This window comes from Chrysochloris asiatica, unplaced genomic scaffold, assembly GCF_000296735.1.
Source record: "Chrysochloris asiatica unplaced genomic scaffold, ChrAsi1.0 scaffold00611, whole genome shotgun sequence".
Taxonomy (NCBI): Eukaryota; Metazoa; Chordata; class Mammalia; order Afrosoricida; family Chrysochloridae; genus Chrysochloris; species Chrysochloris asiatica.
Window position 1 is genome coordinate 122,055 of NW_006409129.1, and position 20,818 is coordinate 142,872.

General features: G+C 36.8%; 2 protein-coding genes across 2 annotated transcripts; both read right to left on the reverse strand.

The window, feature by feature from the left end:
• Positions 1 to 2,555: 2,555 nt before the first annotated feature.
• LOC102816997 (olfactory receptor 8K3-like) lies at positions 2,556 to 3,497 on the reverse strand. The gene has a single exon (XM_006877808.1). It carries the CDS (start codon positions 3,495 to 3,497, stop codon positions 2,556 to 2,558), a length of 942 nt encoding a protein of 313 aa, XP_006877870.1.
• Positions 3,498 to 18,282: 14,785 nt separating this feature from the next.
• On the reverse strand, positions 18,283 to 19,230 carry LOC102815449 (olfactory receptor 8J2-like). The gene has a single exon (XM_006877804.1). It carries the CDS (start codon positions 19,228 to 19,230, stop codon positions 18,283 to 18,285), a length of 948 nt encoding a protein of 315 aa, XP_006877866.1.
• Between the last annotated feature and the right edge of the window lie 1,588 nt (positions 19,231 to 20,818).

The following is a 20,818-nucleotide window of genomic DNA, read 5'->3' on the forward strand; positions in this document are numbered from 1 at the left end:
GGAACCGACTCGACGGCACTTAACAACAACAACAACAATATATACAGAGAGAGAGAGTCCTGGTGTGGTGCTATGGGTTAATGTACTGGGCTGCAAAGTCAGTTTGAAACGCAAGGTCAGAGGTTCAAGATTACCATCTGCTCCTCGGAAACCCTATACAGGTTAGCTATGGGTCAGAATCGACTCGATGGAACTTAATAACAACAACAATATATACATATATTGTAATTCATAATTTTATTGAATTAAATTTATAAGGCAATTAAGAATTGACATCTTCACATTATTTCTTCCAACCCACTCCTGTACATGGCATACATATCACTGTATTTGTATCTCCTTTAATAGCTCAGTGATGTTTTATAGTTTTTAGTATTGCAGTCTTGCAAATGTTTCATTAGATATTTTCCTAAGTACTTTGTAGTTTTGTGCTATTGTAAATGATAATTTTACACATCAGTTTTTGCTACTAATAAATAACAAAATAATTGAATTTTATGTGCACTTGAGTTATGGTGTTGGAGGTTAGTACTGAAAGTGCCATGGGCTACCAAAAGAACAAACAGATCTGTGGTGGAAGAAGTGCATCCAGAATGCTCCTTGGAGGCCAGGATGACCAAACTTAATCTCTCATGCTTCTGACATATTGTCAGGAGGAACCAGCCACTGTAGAATGATATTATGTTTGGTAAGGTGGAGGGTCACAGTAAACAAGGAAGACCCCGAATGAGATGGATTGGCAAAGTGGCAACATCAATGAGCTCAAGCATGGCAACCATTGTTAAGTAGGCCCAGGACCAGGCAGTGTTTTGCTCTGTTGTGTATAGGGTCACTATGAGTCAGTAGCTACTCAATGACACCTAACAACAACAACATCTCATATCCATCAACCTTGAAAAATTAAATTTTTCTTGAGCTGCAGCTGATATATTATTTTAGATTTTTATGTAAGCAATTATGTTACTTCTATTATGCTTCATCAAGCATATAACTTTCATTTCAATAGAAATTTTAGCTTATCTACTCTAAGGGAGATAAAGCTGACATGCTGTAAAGAAATAATTTTTTATGCATTATTCATTGTTGTTGTTGTTTAGTGCTGTCAATTCAATTCCAACTCATAGCGACCCTATATAGGGTGTCCAAGGAATGACTGGTGAGTTTGAACTGCAGACCTTGTAGTTTAAACTGACCTTTTGGTCCAGTGCTTTATCACATAGCACCACACCAGGACTCCAAAATATAAGAGGCACAAAAAATGTACTTGTCATATTCTGTATTCCAGAATGCCAATATATTAAGCACTGTGGTTTAAATGGTGTGTAGGACGCAGAGAAAATGTATTTTTATAAAGACCAAAGAATGACTTATTTTGTGTGTGTTTAATATCTTTAATTATGTAAAGATTGTTCATTCATATCACCTAGAGAACATTTCACCCACTGCTCTGCTTGGCAGCAAGTCTCTTATCTCTCTCTTCAGCAATGGTAAGGCAGATACCTTTTCCTCAGGGGAGAGAAATCCATCATTTATTGCCTTTGCCAATAACGACAATGTTGCAAAGTCAGGTGGCAAAGCTGTTGCCATTGGCATGTTTCACATGAACCACATCAAAAGAGCCAGGATGTCTCCTTTTGTTAGTGATCACACCAATTCTTCCCAAGTTGGCACCTCCAGTCACCATACACAGGTTACCAGTGTCAAACTTGATGAAATCAGTAATATTTCCAGTCTCCAAATTAATCTGAATGGTATCATTCACCTTGATGAGGGGATCAGGGTAGCGTATGGTACAAGCATCATGGGTCACCAGATGGGAGATTCCTTTTGTGCCCATAAAGATCTTTCTTACTTTGCACAACTTGTACTTCGCCTCCTCAGGTGTAATACGATGAACAGCAAATCAACCCTTGGTGTCATAGACCAGACAGGAATTTTCTTCGGTTTTGTCAATGCTGATGACATCCATAAAACCAGCAGGATATGTTATATCAGTTCAGACTTTGCCATTAATCTTAACGAACTACTGCATACAGATCTTTTTAACTTCAGCTCCTGTCAGGGCATACTTAAGTCTGTTCCTTAAGAAAATGATCAGTGGGAGGCATTTTCTCAGTTTGTGGGGGTCAGTGGATGGGTGTGAAGCAAACACACCAGTCAGTTTGTCCAGCATCCAATGCTTTGGGGCAGCCACAAGCTTAAGATGTTTCTTGGGACTATGAGCCATGGTGGCGCTGAGCAGGAAAGAGGCCAAAGAATGACTTTTGACAAAGAATGTTTAGTAGGAGATGCATACAAAAAGGCTTCTCTTTTGATGGTAGCATATTTGGCAATGCAAGAGCAGTGCTCTGGACTCCAGGCACTTGTGCCAAACTTGAAATCAAATCAAAGTTGACACCACAAGGATAAAGAGTACTTAAACATAAATCACTTGCAGATTTTCACTGAAAACAAAGACAATTTTTCTAGTTTCCCATGCCTTTTATACATTATTCTTTTCTAAAATGAATAATGATCTGTAAGTTAATTTACTGAACATTCATTCTATGTTGCATTTAAATAGGAATTCTGCACAGATTTTTCCATATTCTATGCAAGGCACCCTTTACCTCTCTGTTCCTCAAGCTGTAAATGATGGGATTCAGCATAGGTATTACCACCGTGTAAAATACAGAGGCCATCTTATCACTATCAAAGGAATGGCTGGATTTGGGCTGGACATACATGAAGAATAGATTTCCATATAACACAGTTACTACTATCAGGTGGGATCCACACGTGGAGAAGGCCTTGTACCTGCCCTCTGCAGATTTCATCCTGAGGATCGCTGCAAGGATCAGCATGTAGGACACAAGCACTATTAGGAGGGAGGAAACTAAATTGAATGCTGAGAAGATCAGAACTATCAGTTCAACATCACGTGTGCTTGAACACAGCAGTGTCATTAAGGGAAGACTGTCACAGTAGAAATGACTAATGACATTATAACCACAGAAGGTGGAAATAAAAATCTTGATGGTGGTCAGGAGAGAGAGAAAGGCACTGTAGAGATAGGGAACAATCACCAGGCCCCAACATACTCTTTGAGACATGATGACCGTATACAGCAGAGGGTTGCAGATGGCCACATAGCGGTCATAAGCCATTGCTGACAAAACATAAAGTTCACTTATGATAAACATTATGAATAAAGCAAGCTGTACAGCACACCAATTATAAGGGATTGTATTTTGGTTCACTACAAAATTGACCAACATTTTGGGTCCCACAGCAGTTGAATAACCAAGATCAATAAATGCCAAGTGTCTGAGAAAAAAATACATGGGTGTTTGTAACCTGGAGTCTATTTTGGTGAGGATGATCATGCCCACATTGCCTATAACTGAGATCATGTAGATGATGAGAAACAGCCCGAAAAAGGGAGCCTGGAGCTCAGGGCGGTCTGTGATCCCCATCAGAATGAATTCCTTGACTGCTGTTCGGTTTTGTTTATCCATCGAGGTTATTAAGGAAATGGACTGTGAAGAGAACCATCAGACTGATCATTAGGCTTCAGAAGATATCACTTGGTAATATTTTAGAATAAAAGACATCATGTGTGAGATAAATCAAGTTTTAGGTGAAATATTTCAAATAAAGCCTATATGCATCATTGCTTCAAGGAGTGGCTAGTGAGTTTGAGCCACTGACCTTGAAGTTTAAACTGACTTAATGGTTGAGCACATATGCTACTTAGTGTAGTGGTTATGAATCAGGCTGTGAACCGCAAGGTCAGTAGTTCGAAACTACCAGCTGTTCCGCGGGAGAAAGATGAGGCTTTCTGCTCCTGTAAAGATTTACAGCCTCGGAAACCCTGTACAGGGTCACTATGAGTCAGAACCGACTCGACGGCACATAACAACAACAACAACTTATCCTGCAGTGTAACACCAGGATACCCCATCAGGACTAACCCCTGAAAAAAAGCCAAACCCACTGTCAAGTCAGTTCTGAGTCAGTGTAATTCTTTGTTGGCTTTACAAGATTGTAAATCTCTACAGAAACAGACAGACTAATTTTTCTCCCGTGGATCTAAGCCAACATTTTTCTACCACAGAGAAGTTGGTGGATTTAACCTACAGTGCCATCCGGTTTCATTGTTTTGTTTTTGTTTTCTATGATGATAAGTACGAATTTTGCTAGTTTATGGGAGTCCACAGCATGCCTACTCTAATGTATTTTTTCTTTTCTTCTAGAGATATGTATCCAAAATTTCAGCACTTAAATACAACCTTTCTGTGGCAGAAGCCATGTCACCAAAGGGCAGAACAGCGGAGGACCCTAGCATGAAGGGGTCATTGTTAAGCAAGGCCACAATGAGTCTCCCATTGGAAGACAAGGCCCCGAGGAGAAATCTCATGTGGGGGCTCTGCAGTTTCTGTCTTTTTGTTTTAATCAGCTTACTTTTAATTTTCTTGATTTTATAATAAAAGTTTTCAGTAGAATCTTAGTACGAATTATATTTGAGATTTGAAACTTGTTTTTAGGCACCATTACACTACATTCAATCATGTGTAACTATTTGTTTTTACACTAACAATAAGTTTCACCAATAGGAGAAAACACATCAGCTACAGCATTGCTAGTTCAAGTTTAAGATTGCATTCAACTTTCTATGTAGTTTCGGTCAGGGACATTAAGACCTCTAAAAATTTAGCTAAGATGCAATCAAGGGCTGAGGGAATAGTAATAGATCATAGGTAGAAATTTAACTAGGTGTTTTCTATAGAGAAGTTGTTAGTATAAAGAAGTTGTTGCATTTCTTCTTAACTACAAAACTTTAAGTGCCTTTTTATGCTTCTGTTTTTCTTGTTTAATCAATCATGAGAAACAACTGTGTTGTCAGTTACCATAGCAAATAATGTTTAGGTACATGTTGTGATTAATGAATCTATAGAAAATAATAGGTGAAGGTAGAAATAGGAGTTAAGATTTGGAATCATGTTTTAAGGTTAACCTGACATTTTAAGAAAAACTAGAGAAGAACAAAAGTCACTAAGGAGGACAAGGAAGCAAGATGTATTTTAATGCTCTTTGGTGTAAATAAAAGATTTATGAATTAAAGTAAATGTAATGGCAGCATAGATTATACTTTAAAATAAATGATTATTAAGAGATCATGGTGTATTATAACGGTATATAAGGAGCTGAAAAAATTAAGTAAAAAAAAAAAAAGCTTCAATCAGAATTCAGCACAAACCATCGACTCCGCGTGACTTCCTTTGCTAACTCCACATCTCCCTTTGTGAGCCCCCTAATAAGTTTGTCAGGGCTGGTCCCAGACATTTCTGATTATTGGTTGTTTTCTGTTTTGTTTTTGTTTTTAATACAAAGTCAGTTCTGTATCTGTAATGTATTTAGTCTGAGAAAGATTAATCAACATTTGCTTTGATCTAAACAATAACACCTCTCAGACAGTTAGTTAATATTCTAGTCAAAATTTTCTAACACACATACAGTATTATGAAATGCACTTGTTAATGCAACACCTAAAATTATCCAGTAAGCTGCTACAGATATATCATAGTGAAACATCGTCCTAACGCTGACGATATTATCTGAAATACGCCAGAGTTTGGACATAATATAATTATAGGAAGTATCCAGTGTGAAGAAAAAACTAGTAGGGAAGCAGAGGAACTGGACACTGTATTTAATAATCTAAAATTATTAAAATTTATTTATTTAAATGTGCATGGGTGACATGGATTTGTAGAGCTATATTTATTGATGTCATGTGGCATTGCCACAATAAAAAGCAAAAGTATCAATGTAAGAGGTTAAAAAACTCGGGAAGAAACCAATGCAATCTATGTCTTTAAACTTATGGAGCTGTGGTATAGAAAAGAACTGGTGTATTGAGATAGTGTGGTTGAACTGAACTATTCGATAAATGAGGGTGGATGTTATAGTGGATACTATAGAAGAGGTTGAAATTGAGGTTTATTCTATATTATATAAATCAACTTTTGTTTGATTGAGGACTTAATGTCAAAATAAATAGTTAAACATGAAGAAGCATAGATATCAATATATTTTAGATTCTTAAGCCAGATCCAAACAGCATTAAGTTTTAAAAAAAAAAAATCCATACACTTTACCAGATTAAACTTAAGAACACTTGTTATTAAAAAATAGAAATGAAAAGTTAGTATTAATAACTAGAAGCACTGACTGTGCCTAAAGAAATATCAAATAAATAGAAATTCTATATTAGTCAGGAGAATAAATCTACCTCAAATTTACTCTATTTAGAAACCTAATCATAAAATGATCAAAATATGTACAAAAAGCAAAAAGATATATTTACTAGTAGAAACCAAAAAGTAGAATGGCAAAATCTGAAACCTTAAGCTACAGAAATAATTTTATAAAGAAAGAGATAATCCACAGCAGGCTGTACAATTTAGCAAGGCTGTTTATCTATAGACACTATAGCAATTTTACAAATTCCTACGGTTCGTATATCTTCCATAATGTAAATAAAACAATCTAGGATTGATTTTTATATGGTATGAAATAAATATCTATGTTCATCCTCCTTCACTGAGATTATCATATTTTTGAGTTCTATGAATCGGGCTGCTAACCTCAAGGTCAGCAGTTCGAAACTACCAGCTGTTCTGCTGGAGAAAGTTGAGGCTTTCTGCTCCCGTAAAGATTTGCAGCCTTGGAAACCTTGTGCAGGGTCACTATGAGTCAGAACCAATTCTATGATACTTAACAACAACAATTTATTGAATAGACTTTTTCCTTCATTGTTATACCATGGTTCTCTAACATACAGAGTAGGTCCATGGATCCCTTTCTGCATCAATATCACTTTTTCCTTCCCTGGTTCTGACTGGAAGAACTAGAGACACTAAGCAGTAGGCTTGATCCTTATCTCATGGAAGCACAAATGCCAGGGATGAAGCAAGAATTGAGGAATGTCCTTGAAGTCCAGGGATATTATCTTCCGAAAATGGAAACCTCTAGCTTCAAGGTTTCTATACAATTATGAAAACAGCCTCAACTAAGATAAATTGGTTAGTAAAATTGAGAGCCTTGTACACCCATACAAAGGAGGGAGGATAAGAAATAGAAGAAAGGAGGAAGAAAGAATTTTGAATGACTCTAAAAATATATCAGGCTGTGCAGTATTCATGTGATTTCAAATGACTTGAATACTGTACACATATTACTTATTCAACAATATTAAACAAAAAAGACAAATACTTACATTTCTCTCAAGCAACACAATGGCCAAGGACATGAGCCCTAATGCATGTCTCTACTCTCCATTGCCTTGGATACACTGCACCATCTCAATAGGGAAAAACTAACTGCCACGTAGGGATATCAGTGAATGACATAAAATCTTTATCAGCTTTTCTGAATATTAACTTTGTAATCAGACCAAACGAGTCCTTGGAGAATTCTACTGAGCAATTTTTGGTAACTTAAGAAAAGATGTGCAATATTCTATACACTAGTTTAGAGGTTCAGTGTCAATACCTAAAGCTCTATTATGTGACTTGTTATGATTCTAGACGGCATTTTTTTAACTGAACATCTTTAATATAACTGTATCCCATTATGACAGATTCTCAAATATATGAAAAAAGTCTTACTGGCTAAGATTCATGGTTTGCATTGTGTTCTTAACATTATAACTAGCATGTATGGGGAGTATGTGCAGGTCTATTAATCTTCTATTCCCATGATCCAGAAATAGTTTTTCCTATTGAGGAATGTATGTTATGAAGAACAGATCAGGATGAAAAATGTTCTCAAGGAATGAAAAGAGAAACAAAATACTAACGCTATGGGGTTCTGAAAGTAAAAAAAAAAAAAAAGTACAATGTATCTACCTGTTCTATAGTTATTCTAAGGATTAACTAACTCTCCCTGAACCTTTAATCTTGCAGATTTTAAACTCAGTCTTGTCTTCATTAAAAGTGTTTTGGAGATCATTCAAAGTCTTGAACTTCATTACCCTATGAAACACTTGAAAATGTAATACAAATTTAGTAGAGGCCAGGACCATTACTATTGCAGTGTGGTGAGTATTTTATCATAAATCAAGATGTTAACTCTTTCATTTTGGCTTTACCATCAACTTTCCATTACAAATGTCACTACAGGAAAAACACCTGTTCCCCACCTTCAATCACCGTGGGTCATCTGACTGTAGTCCTAGTAGAATTTTCTGGCATACTGGCAGTTTTTTTACAGCAAGTATTTCACTTCTTTGCCTAAGGTGCCTTTGCCAGAGGCTTGAGTACTTGTTCAGACCATATGTAAGACAGTGTGGAAGTTTCCGGTACTTAATATATCAATGAGAAATTCTCAGCTTATAAGTGAAAAGAATCTCAGCTTATAAGTGAAAAGTCCCCTGGCGTTCTTTCCTTGGAAAAACTCCAAGAAAGTTTTGAAGAACATGCCACAGTATTTCAAGTAATTGAGTAACAATTTCTTGTAAGGGTAATCCGCTTTTCACACCATTAAATGTACTTCCTTTTCTATCTCAGATTCCTCATTTCCTCATTTATACTTCCTAGAATCATCTACCAAATAAACATATAGGCAAGTTTTTGTCAGGGGAGTTTAAACTCTGACAATTCCAGTGTCTTGTATGATAATGTTGCATGCAACCACAAATAAAATACCCCAGGACAAATGGAATTCTGTAAATGCATGGAAATAAGCTATGGTGATAATGTCGCATTACCAAACAACAGGAAACCCTATCAGATAATGGCTAGTACTTAAGACATAAACACTCACTTCCCACCTTTAGCCCTGGCCTGACAAATGGTATCTTGCTCTAGATAGCATTCTAGGAAAAACATTCAAAGGTTGCTTACCCCTCTTCAGAACATTCCTTGTTTAGAATCCCAGAATCAATATGGAAATCACAACAAATAGAAATGAAGTTTTGTTTTTTTTCAAACATTATAAATTATGTGACATAAACCCATACTTTCTCCAAGAAAAACATACTTAAGAAAAGATTATTTGTGCTTATTATATGGTGTTTTGTTGTGTCACTCTGGTGACTATATCCATGACTATAATTTAACTGAAGTCAGAGGTCAAGGTTAGTTTCTAGAGCTCATTGATAATAATGAGGATCAGTGCCATCTACTCACCGAAGGTTAGGAATAAGTTCTTGTTCCCCAAGTGATTTAATCTGAAGGCAATCAGAAGAATTTATGAGTATCTCTTCCCTTGAAATTATTCCTCTGGGAGCTTGAATGCAAATTTCCTTATTAATCCCAAAGTATTTGAGATAAAGAAGCAATGTCATTGGGACACATTTGATTTCCCTACTGAGGAAGCATTCTTTCATTTACAATCCCACTGCTTTCCTTATTATAGATTTTGCCTACACTAAAATAAGTATACTATTTTTTGAATACATGTTTCAATTTTCCAGAAATTACTTTAATATTTAGAATATTCCACAGTGGCTGTTTTAAGTTTTCTATCTGAATATGAATGTAGAACATATTAGATATATTCTGTATTGCTTTAAAATAAGTTGAAGGACTACAAGCTGTGAATATATATGTAACTTTTCCCACCTCACCTCTGTCAGCATGTTGTATTGTGGTGGCTTGCATGTTGCTGTGATGCTGAAAACTATGCTACAGTAATTTAAATAGCAGCAGGGTCACTGACGGTGGACTGGTTTCAGTGGAGTTTCCACACAGACTAGGAAGCAGGAAGGAATTACTACTTCTGAATGGTTAGCTACTGAAACTTTGATAAATAGCACATCATTGTCAGATACGGTGTAAGAAGAAGACAATGTTATGAAGAGCAGCAGAACATTATCAGTTATAGTGCCAGAAGATGAGCCTCTCAAAATACAACTGGGGAAGAGCTGCCTCCTCAAAGTGGAATTGACCATACAATGTGAAAGAAGCCAAGCTTTCAGGTCCTTCATTTGCTTATGGGGCAGAACTCAAAACTAGGAAAATTGAAAGGTGTCAAAAGTGAAATGGAACACATAAAGATGGATATCCTAGGCACTAGTGAGGCGATGTGGACTGGTAATGGCCAGTTTGGATCTTGCACTCATTGGGTTTTCTATACCAGGACTGATAAACTGAAGAGAAATAGCATACATAGTGAAAAAGAACATTTTAAGATTTATCTTGAAGTACAATGCTGTCTGTGATTGGGTAATATCCATGTAATTCTTCCAACACTTGTCAATTCATCAAACTGTGGTAGCTTAATATGTTACTATAAGGCTGGAAGATATGTCGATGATATTTCAAATGCAAGACAAGTCACCATGGTACACATGTTTTACAAGAACTTTCTATTAAGACAGACTAGAAAAAAGGACCTAATAATCCACTTCTGAAAACATTATGAGTGAAAACTTCATGAGCAGCACTGAACATTTCCTGAAATTGCTCGAGAAGATGAGCCCTCATGTTGAGTGACATTCAAAATACAACCATGGGAGAGCTGCCTCATCAAAATAGAGTCAATTTTGGTGACGTGGTGCAGTAAACTTTCATTTGCTGATGTAGCATGACTCAAAATGAGAAGAAACAACTGTGAACATTCATCGAAAATCAGAATGTGAAATGCACAATATGTGAACTCTAGAAAAAGTATATATATATATATTCAAAATGAAATAGAACATTTAAATAAAGATATCTGGGGCACGAGTGAGATAAAATGGACTGACATTAACCATTTTGAATCTGAAATTCATGTTGTGGTGGTTGTTGTTAAGTGCCATCGAGTCGGTACTGATTCAAAGTGACCCTATGCACAACACAATGAAACCCTGGCCACTTCTGAACCAACCTCACAGTCGTTGCTATGTTTGAGCTATTGCTACTGCCACTGCATCAATCCATCTAGCTGAGGGTCTTCCTCTTTTTTTCTGAACCTCCACTTTACCAAACACGATATCCTTTTCCGAAGCTGGTCCCTCCTGACAGTATGTCTGAAGTATGAAAGGCAAAGTCTGGCCGTTTTGGCTTCCAAGGTTCATTCTTGTTGTACTTTAAGTAACAAATATTTTTTTGTTGTTCTTTTGGTAGTTCATAGCACTTTGAATATTCTCATCCAACACCATATCTCAAATGTATCCAGTTTTCTACAGCCTTCCTTATTCACTGTCCAACTTTCACATGCATAGGAGATTATTGAAAATACCATGGCTTGAGTCAGGTGCATCTTAGTCTTCGAACTGACATCTTTACACTTGAACAGTTTAAAGAGGTATTGTGCTGCAGACTTGATTAATGCAATACGTTGTTTGATTTCTTGATTGTTAGTTCCATGAGTGTTGATGGTTGATCCCAGAAAAATGAAGTCTATAACAACTTCAATCTTTTCTCCATTTATATGCATGTTGTTTATTGGCCCAGTATTTTTTTTTTCTTTATATTGAGGTGCAACCCATACTGAAGGTTGTGGTCTTTGATCTTCATTGGTAAATATTTTAAGTCCTCTTCATTTTCAGCAAGCAAGGTTGCATCATCTGCATATAGCAGGTTGTTACTGAGTTTTCCTCCAATCCTGATGCCACATTTTACTTCATATAATCCAGCTTCTCAGTTTATTTGCTCAGCATACAGATTAAATATGTATGGTGAGAGAACACAGCTCTGGCACACACCTCTCCTCATTTTAAACCATTCAATGTCCCCTTATTCTATATGAACAACTGGCTTTGGTCTTTGTACAGCTTTCTTCTGAGCATAAGTAAGTGTTCTGTAATATTCATTTTCCACAATATTGTCTATAGCTTGTCATGATCCATCTAATTGAAAGCCTTTGCATAAATAAAGCACTGGTAAACATCTTTTTTCATATTCTCTGCTTTCAGTCAAGATCCATCTGACTTCAGCAATGATATCCCTCATCCCATGGACTTATCTGAACCCAGCTTTAAGCACTGATAGTTCTCTATTATTGTATGTTTACAGTCATTTAAAAATTATCTTTAACAAAATTTATCTTGCTTGCCATATTAATGATACTGTCCGATGACTTTCGTATTCTGTTTGGTCACCTCTCTTTGGAATGGGTACAAATATGGCTCTTTTCCAATCAGTTGACCAGATAGTTGTTTTCCAAATTTCTTGGCATAGATGAGTGAGTGCTTCCAGTGCCACATCAATTTGTTGAAAGTTTTCAATTTGGATTCCATCAATTCCCAGTGCCATGTTCTTTGTCAATGCCTTCAATGAATCTTGGACTTCTTCCTACAGTATCATTGGTTCTTGATCATGTTACATCTAGAAATGGTTGAGCATCCATCATTTCCTTTTGGTACAGTGACCCTTCAATTTTCTCTTGATGCTTTCTGCATCATTAAGTATTTTGCCCCTAGAATTCTTCAACATTGCAAGTTACAGCTTAAATTTTTTCTTTAGTTCCCTAAGATTTAGAAATGCTCAGTGTGTTCTTCCCTTTTGGTAGTCTAACTCCAGGTCTTTGCACATTTTTGCATAATATTTGACTTTGTCTTTATGAAGTAAAATATGCAAAACCATTTCTTTCTCAGCTATGTTCATGTTTAATCGGGTGAACTTTGACCATATAAGAACACAGCTGAGAAAGAAATGGTTTTGCATATCTTACTTCATTCAAAAATTGTGTTTGACATAGATACATGATTGGTTAAAATGGTGAAAATGATAAGTTTTTGTTTATCTAAGTACAATCTTTGAAGTAAATATGTTTTGTGCATCAGTAATTAAAAGAGATTTCTGTGTATAATTTGTATAGAACAAATTTCATAGTTAAATAGTGAAAAACAGGTATATATTTGACCAGATCAGATAAACACCTATTGTTGCTGCTAAGTGTCTTGGATTAGGCACTTAACAACACTTAACACCTATAGCAGACCTGAGTGGCTGGCTTCTGATACACTCACCCTTATGTCTCTGTGCCAGACAGAAGGATTAATTGTTAATGACTGTTTAAGATTGGAATGGGACCATTTATTTCTATGTGTGAAAGGTACAGTGGCTATAAGAGTCTGGGAGTAGCATAATTATTTCATGAATTATTTAATATGTCTCTTCTAGCTACATCTTTGTTATTCTCACCAAATGACTTTTTCTTGATGGGTCTGGATAAGAGAAGGTGGGGGAAGTTGCTGATAGGATAATATGGTTCAGCTGTGAGTGATTGCTAACAGGATTAATTGTGATTGTAAAGTCTTGGAAGTCTAATGAGGGATCTGGTCAATTTTGCTAGTCTGCTGAGTGTCAAATGAGCCATTTTGGTGATCTGAGTGGGTTGTGTACTCCTCTGTTTACCTTTGTGTGACCTTTGGGTCTAGATAATTATGCAAAAGACCTGCCCTGATTTGCCAGCTTCCACAGTGAGTCAACAACCTGATTTTGTGTGAATAAGACAAATGGTGCAAATTGACGTCTGAACTGTAAATTTGTGATTTGTGCTATAAGATAAGCACTGGACTGCAAACTGCAAAATCAATGATTCAGACCCACCAGCTTCTCCAGAAACTGTATACAGAGTTGCTATGAGTAGGGACAGACTCAACAACACTTAACAACAATGAAAACAACCATGTGAGCCATTTTCTTGACAACCGTTGAGGTCTGTGAGAAGTTGAATCAAACTGTGGAACACCGAGATGTGTGGGAGAATACTGAGGGGAGGAGGAGTGGCTGATATCAGTGATTATGGGGTGGTGGAGTCCTGGTGGGGCTATGGGTTAACATGCTGAACTGCAAGGTTAGTGGCTCAGGCTCACCAGCTGCTCCTTGGAAACCCTGTGCAGGGTCACTATGGGTCAGAACCTACTTTACAGCACTTATCAAAAACAACAACATAGCACTTTAGAAAAGTGGAACATTTGGGGAGTTTTTAGCCTTCACCTCATAAGGACCAGTCTGTGATGATCCTTCTCAAAGAATTGATGCTTGCAATACTGTATATGTTTTTGTGAGACTATTTTATTGAGCTCAAGTAAATGAGACTAGTTTAATATTTAAATTGTCAAACTTCACAAAAATCTCAATATCATATATATGTACATTGTCGTTGTTAAGTACCATCGAGTCGATTCCAACCCATAGAGGCCCTGTATAGGGTTTACAAGGAGCAGCTGGTGAGCTTGAACAACCAACCTTGCAGTTCAAATGACTTTGCATAACGTATGTATTGTTGTTGTTGTTGTTGTTAAGTGCCTTTGAGTCAGTTCCAACCCATAGCGACCCTTTATAGGGTTTCTGAGGAGCAGCTGGTGAGCTTGAACAACTGACCTTGCAGTTCAAACAGCTTTGCAGTCTGATGCATTAACCCACAGTGCAATGCCAGGACTCCAATGTATTAGAACCCCTAAATATGTCCAAATTCTAATCCCTAAAATTTGTGAATATTTAACTTAACTGGCAAACAGGACTTTCCTCATATGATATGTTCAAGGATTATCCAGGTAAGACAAGTTTAATCATGAGGGTCCTAATGTGGAAAACAGCTGTCGAGGAGGAGGATATGAGGAGACAGAAGTAGAGGTGAGAGCAATGTGATGGAGGACTGAAAGTTATACAAGCTAACAAATGTGTGCCTTCTCTAGAAGCTAAAAAAGACAAGAAACATTCTCCTCTGGGCCATCCATAAGAAATACTGTTAGCTGATACGTTGGTTTTAGTTGCAGTGAGACCCATTTTGTTCTTCTGACTGCCAGAATTGTTAAACAATACTTTTGTATTTTTCAGCTATTAAATTGGTGGTTATTTGTTACAGTAATAAGAAACAAATACTAGCAACAACTTAATTATTTTTAGAAAGTACTTCATGTGTAAACTAAAAGATAGGAAAAGCTAGGGCTCTTACTTTTAGCCTCAATTCATTTAACAAATTGTGCAGCACTGATGTATAGCACATTCCAATATATTGCTCTGGAAAGAGGCCCTGAGTGGTGCAAATAGTTAAGCATTTTACTGATAACTGAAAATTTGTTAGTTCAAATCCCTCCAGAAGTCTTAGAAGAAAGACTTGAAGATCTACTGAGAGGTCATTGAAAACCATATGAAGTAATTCTACTCCGATCCACATGAGATAGACATGAATGAGAACTGGTACCCACACAATGACAAGTGCTTTATTCATTCTTTCATTTTTCAAACCATTGGAAATGTTATAATGTGAGTTAAACTTTTGTTTATATTCATAAAACCAGAGCCAAATAGAATCATTTTCTATTAGGACACAAACTTCTTACCACAAGTTAGTGAAGCTAAATACACCTATATAATAACAAGCACATAAGAAAGTAACATAGAAAGCTTACAGAAGAAAGTGATCAAAGTACAGCTGAGTTTTTTTTGTAGCTGATTATAACTATTGAGACCAGAAATATCCATCACAGTTTTTTGAGTTGTCTGCCTTTATCTGTTCCACTGATTCATGACCAAAGTTAGTGAAACACTTCCTGGTTTTGGCTTATGCCTAATATTCTTGAAAATGTCTTGACTACTTTATTTCCAGACAATTTTTATCTCACATGACACACCTGCTCATCCTCACTCTATCACGTTAGTAGCATTCGACATATATAGTGATAACTCCCTTGATAATTGACTTTTTCCCCCCATAGGTTTCTTGAGAATTGTAAGCATTTTTAAGACAGTGATATTTTATGTCTAATAACATTCTCACACCTGTCTTAGTTCTTTAGTGTTGCTAAAACAGAGTACGATAATTGGATGACTTTAATACATGGAAATCTACTCTCTTACAATTTAGGAGACTAGAAGTCCAAATTCAGAGAACCAGCTCTTGGGGAAGACTTTCTCTCTTTGTAGGCTCTGGAGAAAGGTCCTTGTCTCCTTTCATCCTTGGTAGGCACAACGTTTCTTAGAGAACTCCATGGGTTTAGGCATCCATCTTCCTCTGGATCTAGGAGCATCACACTGAAGGGACCTCAAGTCCAAAGGGACCTCAAGTCAACTCCACACCAGGCTCTTCTTTCTTGATGGAAGTAGTTTGGTCTGCTTATTTGATTAATCTCTTTTATATCACAAAGATACATTCAGGATGCAATCTAATCCTCATTGTATCCTGCCTCATTAGCACCATAAATGTGAGGATTTACAACACATAGAATAAGTACATATGATCAGAGCTGCTCACATCAGCTCACATCATGGCAAGGCAGTGATTATATCATTATATAATTATTATATTACAACATTACACAACGATCACATTATATCAGTACATAACTATCACATTATATGATTATATAACTACCACATTACATCAGTACATAACTATCACATTACATCATTACATAACTATCATGTTACATCATAACATAACTACCACATTACATCATAACATAACTGCCAAACAACTCAGAATTATGGGCCAGCCATGTTGACACATACTTTGGGGAACACAATTCAATCCATGACAATCCCCAAACACAATAAATAAAAAAGTGAAAAGAAATGATGTATAATATGGTTTCATAACAAAGATAATAATTCCACACAATAATGTGTACAATGAGAACATAATGTGGAAAATATTAATTATATGTCACTATTACTGTTGGAAGGAGCTCTGGTAGCATAGTGGTTATGAGTTGGACTATCAGCCATTGTACAGGAAAAAGATGAGGCTCTCTTCTCCCATAAAGATTTGCAGCCTCAGAAACACTATTCAGGGTCGCTATGTGCACAACTGACTCCACAGCACACCACAGATACCACCACCACCATTGTTGATGATGTTAAGTGCCATCAAATAAGTTCTGACTCATAGTGACCCAGTATAGGGTTTCAGAGGAGATGCTGGTGGTTTTGAATTGCCGACCTTGTGGTTAGCAGTCCAGTGCTTATCCTACAGTACCACACTAGTACATAAATATTTTGCTTTGCTTGCACTATGAGAGAGGAGGGAAAAGGTAGAAAAAATCATTTTATTTTTATTTCATTCCACTGAGGCACATGTCCACTTTCCAAACACTCCTAGTTTTCCATTTTATTTCACCCTATACATTTACTTTTCTGTGATATAAATTTAAGTGCAATGCAACAATTGTTTAAAAAAGTGGTATGTGGATAAAATTGTACAAAGTTGACTGGAGAACATGGCATAAAGAAGAAAAGAAAAGAGCCCTAAGACAAAAGATGGGTGTACCAGGGAAAATGATCTTTCTATTATTTTCTAAGCAATGATTTTAATTTACCCCACCATACATCATCAGACTTATCTTCCTTGTATAGAGGCTGTGTTGTTCTTAGTTGCCACCAAGTCAATTCCAACTTATGATGACCCTAAGTATTAAAGAGTAGAACTTCACCAAGGGTTTTTTGGGGAGGGCAACTATAGTGTGGTGCTGTGGTTTAATGTGCTGGATTGCAAGGTTGGTTTGAATCACAAGATAGGCAGTTCAAGCTCACTAGCCTATCCTTGGAAATCCTATACAGGGTCACTATGAGTCGGGATGGACTCCATGGCACTTAACAACACCAACATTCTTAAATGATCCTGGAGAATATTAAAAGTGTCATAGACTGCCAAAAGAACAAACAAATCTGTGCTTGAAGAAGTGCAACCAGAATGCTTCTTGGAAGCCAGGATGGCCAGACTTCATCTCTCATACTTTGGACATATTATCAGAAAGCATCGATCCCTGGAGAAGGACATCATGCTTGATAAAGTGCAGGAAGACACCCAGCCAGATGGACTGGCACAGTTCTCTCAGCAATGGGCTCAAGCATAACAATGATTATGAGGTTAACGCAGCATTGGGCGGTGTTGGGTTCTGTTGTGCATAGTGTTGCTATGAGTTAGTACTGACTCTATGGCACCTAACAACAACAGCAGCAATCTTAAATGAAGAAGATCACCAAGCTTTTTATCCCATAGTACCACTGGGTAGGTTGGATCAACAACTTTTATTCTAGTACAGATGCTTTGTACCACCTAGATAACATATTTAGAAGCTATAAGAATCAAATCTTTTAATAATTTAAATTCTATTTATAATAGCTATTTATTTGCTTTCAAACTGTTGTTCCTTGCATACATAAATTTGTTTTCATTGTATAATTGATGCGTTTTTTAAAAATATGTGAAGATAGGGCATTTTGAATTAGGATAAAATGCAACAAGATTATTCCTATTGAAATTAATGGATTTCTTTAGCCATTAAATGCCTCTTAACTCAACAGCAGATTTGTCAGGACCAAATGAAGACTTTTAAAGAAGATAGTTGTAATTATACATTTACAATAATTTGAATGATTGGCATGGGTTTTTCAGTAACCTCTTCAGTGCATCCTTCACCTCTTTGTTCCTTAGACTGTAAATGAGTGGATTCAGCATTGGTATAACTAGGGTGTAGAAGACAGAGGCCATTTTATCAGTATTTAGTGAGTGATTAGTCCTTGGTTGCAAATACATGAAAAACAGAGTCCCATAGAACACGGTGACTGCCATCATATGAGAGGCACAGGTGGAAAAAGCTTTTTGTCTTCCTTCCGAGGACTGTATCCTCAAAATGGCAATGACAATGTTGAAGTAGGATATTAGAACAATGATCATGGAGAAAAGCAAATTGGTCCCCGAAAAGGTAAACACCGCAGTTTCTGGAATGTAGGTATCAGAACAGGACAATGCTAACAAAGGTACGTCATCACAGTAGAAATGATTGATTACATTGGAAGAACAGTATGACACGGAGAACACACAAGGAGTGACGGTCAGTGCTGTGGTCAAGCCATAGAGGTATGTGAGAGACACTAACAGAAAACAAATCTGCCGAGATACTATCACCATATAGAGTAGGGGGTTGCAAATGGCCACGTAACGGTCATAGGCCATTACGGCCAGCATGAAAATCTCTGCCACAATGAAAACTAAGAATCCACCAAGTTGAGCTGCACAGCAGTAGTAGGAGATGGTTTTCTTCTTAGCCAGGAAGTTGGCCAACATTTTAGGTGCAATAACAGTAGAATTGCCAAGATTGATAATAGCCAAGTGTTTGAGGAAAAAGTACATGGGAGTTTGAAGTCGAGAATCCACACTGGTGAGTATGATGATGCCAAGGTTCCCTGCCACTGTCAGCCCATAGATCACCAGGAAGACAAAGAAAAGGGGGATTTGGAGCTCAGGACGGTCTGAGACACCAATGAGAATGAACTCAGTCACCTGACTGAAATTCCCTGGAGCCATTTATTGTATTGTTTTTGTCTTTAAATGGCGGAAAAAATGGAAAGAGATTCATACATGGTACAATTAAATTTGCAATACAAAGTCATTTGTAATTAAAATTAATTTAAATCAGTTTACTTATGTTCACTGTTTCATACCTCAAGCATACCTCTGTTTATGTTCACTGTTTCAGATCTTAACATTTTTTCTCTCCATTTTTTTTTCACAAATTTCAGAAATACAACCTTACCAGATACCAACTGAGGTGATTTTTAGAACTGTTTCCTAAATTATATTCACAGTTGTATATAGTTTACATATTAAGTATATGTCATAAAATATATGTATAAGTATTTTTCTAATGCTATTGTTGTTGTTAATGCCACTGGGCCAATTCCAACTCATAGTGATCCTGTGTAGGGTATATGGCGAGTGGCTGGTAGGCTTGAACCACTGACCTTGCATTTCAAACCTACGTTGCAGTCCAGCACATTATCCCACAGCACCCCCTCCAACCCAATACCATTTAACCATCTTTGGTTAGTTTAGGTATTTCAATTTTTCTGTGGGAAACATAACCAGAACTCTGGCTTTTTCCTTAACAACCACCTCTGCCCCATCGCTCTGCTTCAGCTATCCACCAATAGGACTACTTCCTAATACTGTACCTTCTAGAGTTGCAAGAAGACTTAGTTCTTTCCTAGTCACATTTTCTTCCTTCTGTCAAATAACTCAGATTTATCACAGTGACTAGTCTCCCAGATTACCATTTCTTCTTTGTAGACATTCTTTAATAGTCTAGTTTATCCCTCTTTTCCTTAAACTGTATGAAATTTCTTTTGCTGTTGCTGTGTTGTAGTTAACTTTGAATTCTTACAGTTTTGCCATGTTAAATTTTAATCATTTTATCCTGTTTCTATAGAGAAATAAGTGCAATACTGTTGTTAGGTGCCGTCAAGTCAGTTCTGACCCATAGTGACACTATGTGTAATAGATAATGAAACACTACTCAATCCTGTGCCGTCGTCACAATTGCTACTTCACTGGAGCCCACTGTTGCTCCCAGTGTGCCAATCCATCTTGTTGGAGGTTCATGGTTCCTTTATTTTCTTCTCTAATATCATAACTCAAATGCATCAATTCTTCTATGTGCAAATTTCACATGCATATGAAGCTATTGAAAATACCCTGGCTTAGGCCAGGTACACGTTAGTCCTCAATATGACACCTTTGCTCTTGATAGGATGTTGTTGTTGTTGTTAAGTGTAATCAAGTAGGTTCTGATCCATAATGACCCAGTATAAGGTTTCCAAGGAGCAGCTGGTGAGCTTGACTTTGCACTCTGATGAATTATGTGCTTCTTTGTTTGTTAGTTGTCACCTAGCAGATTCTGACTCATGGTGACCTCAGGCGTGTAAAGCATAGCTGCTTCTTAGGGTTTTTAATCATGTGATGTGTCAGAAAGATTTCCAGAGACTGTGGAACAGACTATCAATCACTGATATGCAAATTCAAACTGAAACTGAAGAAAATGAAAAAAAGTCTACGGGAGCCAAAATATGACCTTGAATTTATCCCTTCTGAATTTGAAGAACAGATTTGATGCATT

Coding starts and splice junctions, on each gene's coding strand:
- LOC102816997 (XM_006877808.1), bottom strand. CDS start 3,497: ATGGATAAACAAAACCGAACAGCAGTCAAGGAATTCATTCTGATGGGG.
- LOC102815449 (XM_006877804.1), bottom strand. CDS start 19,230: ATGGCTCCAGGGAATTTCAGTCAGGTGACTGAGTTCATTCTCATTGGT.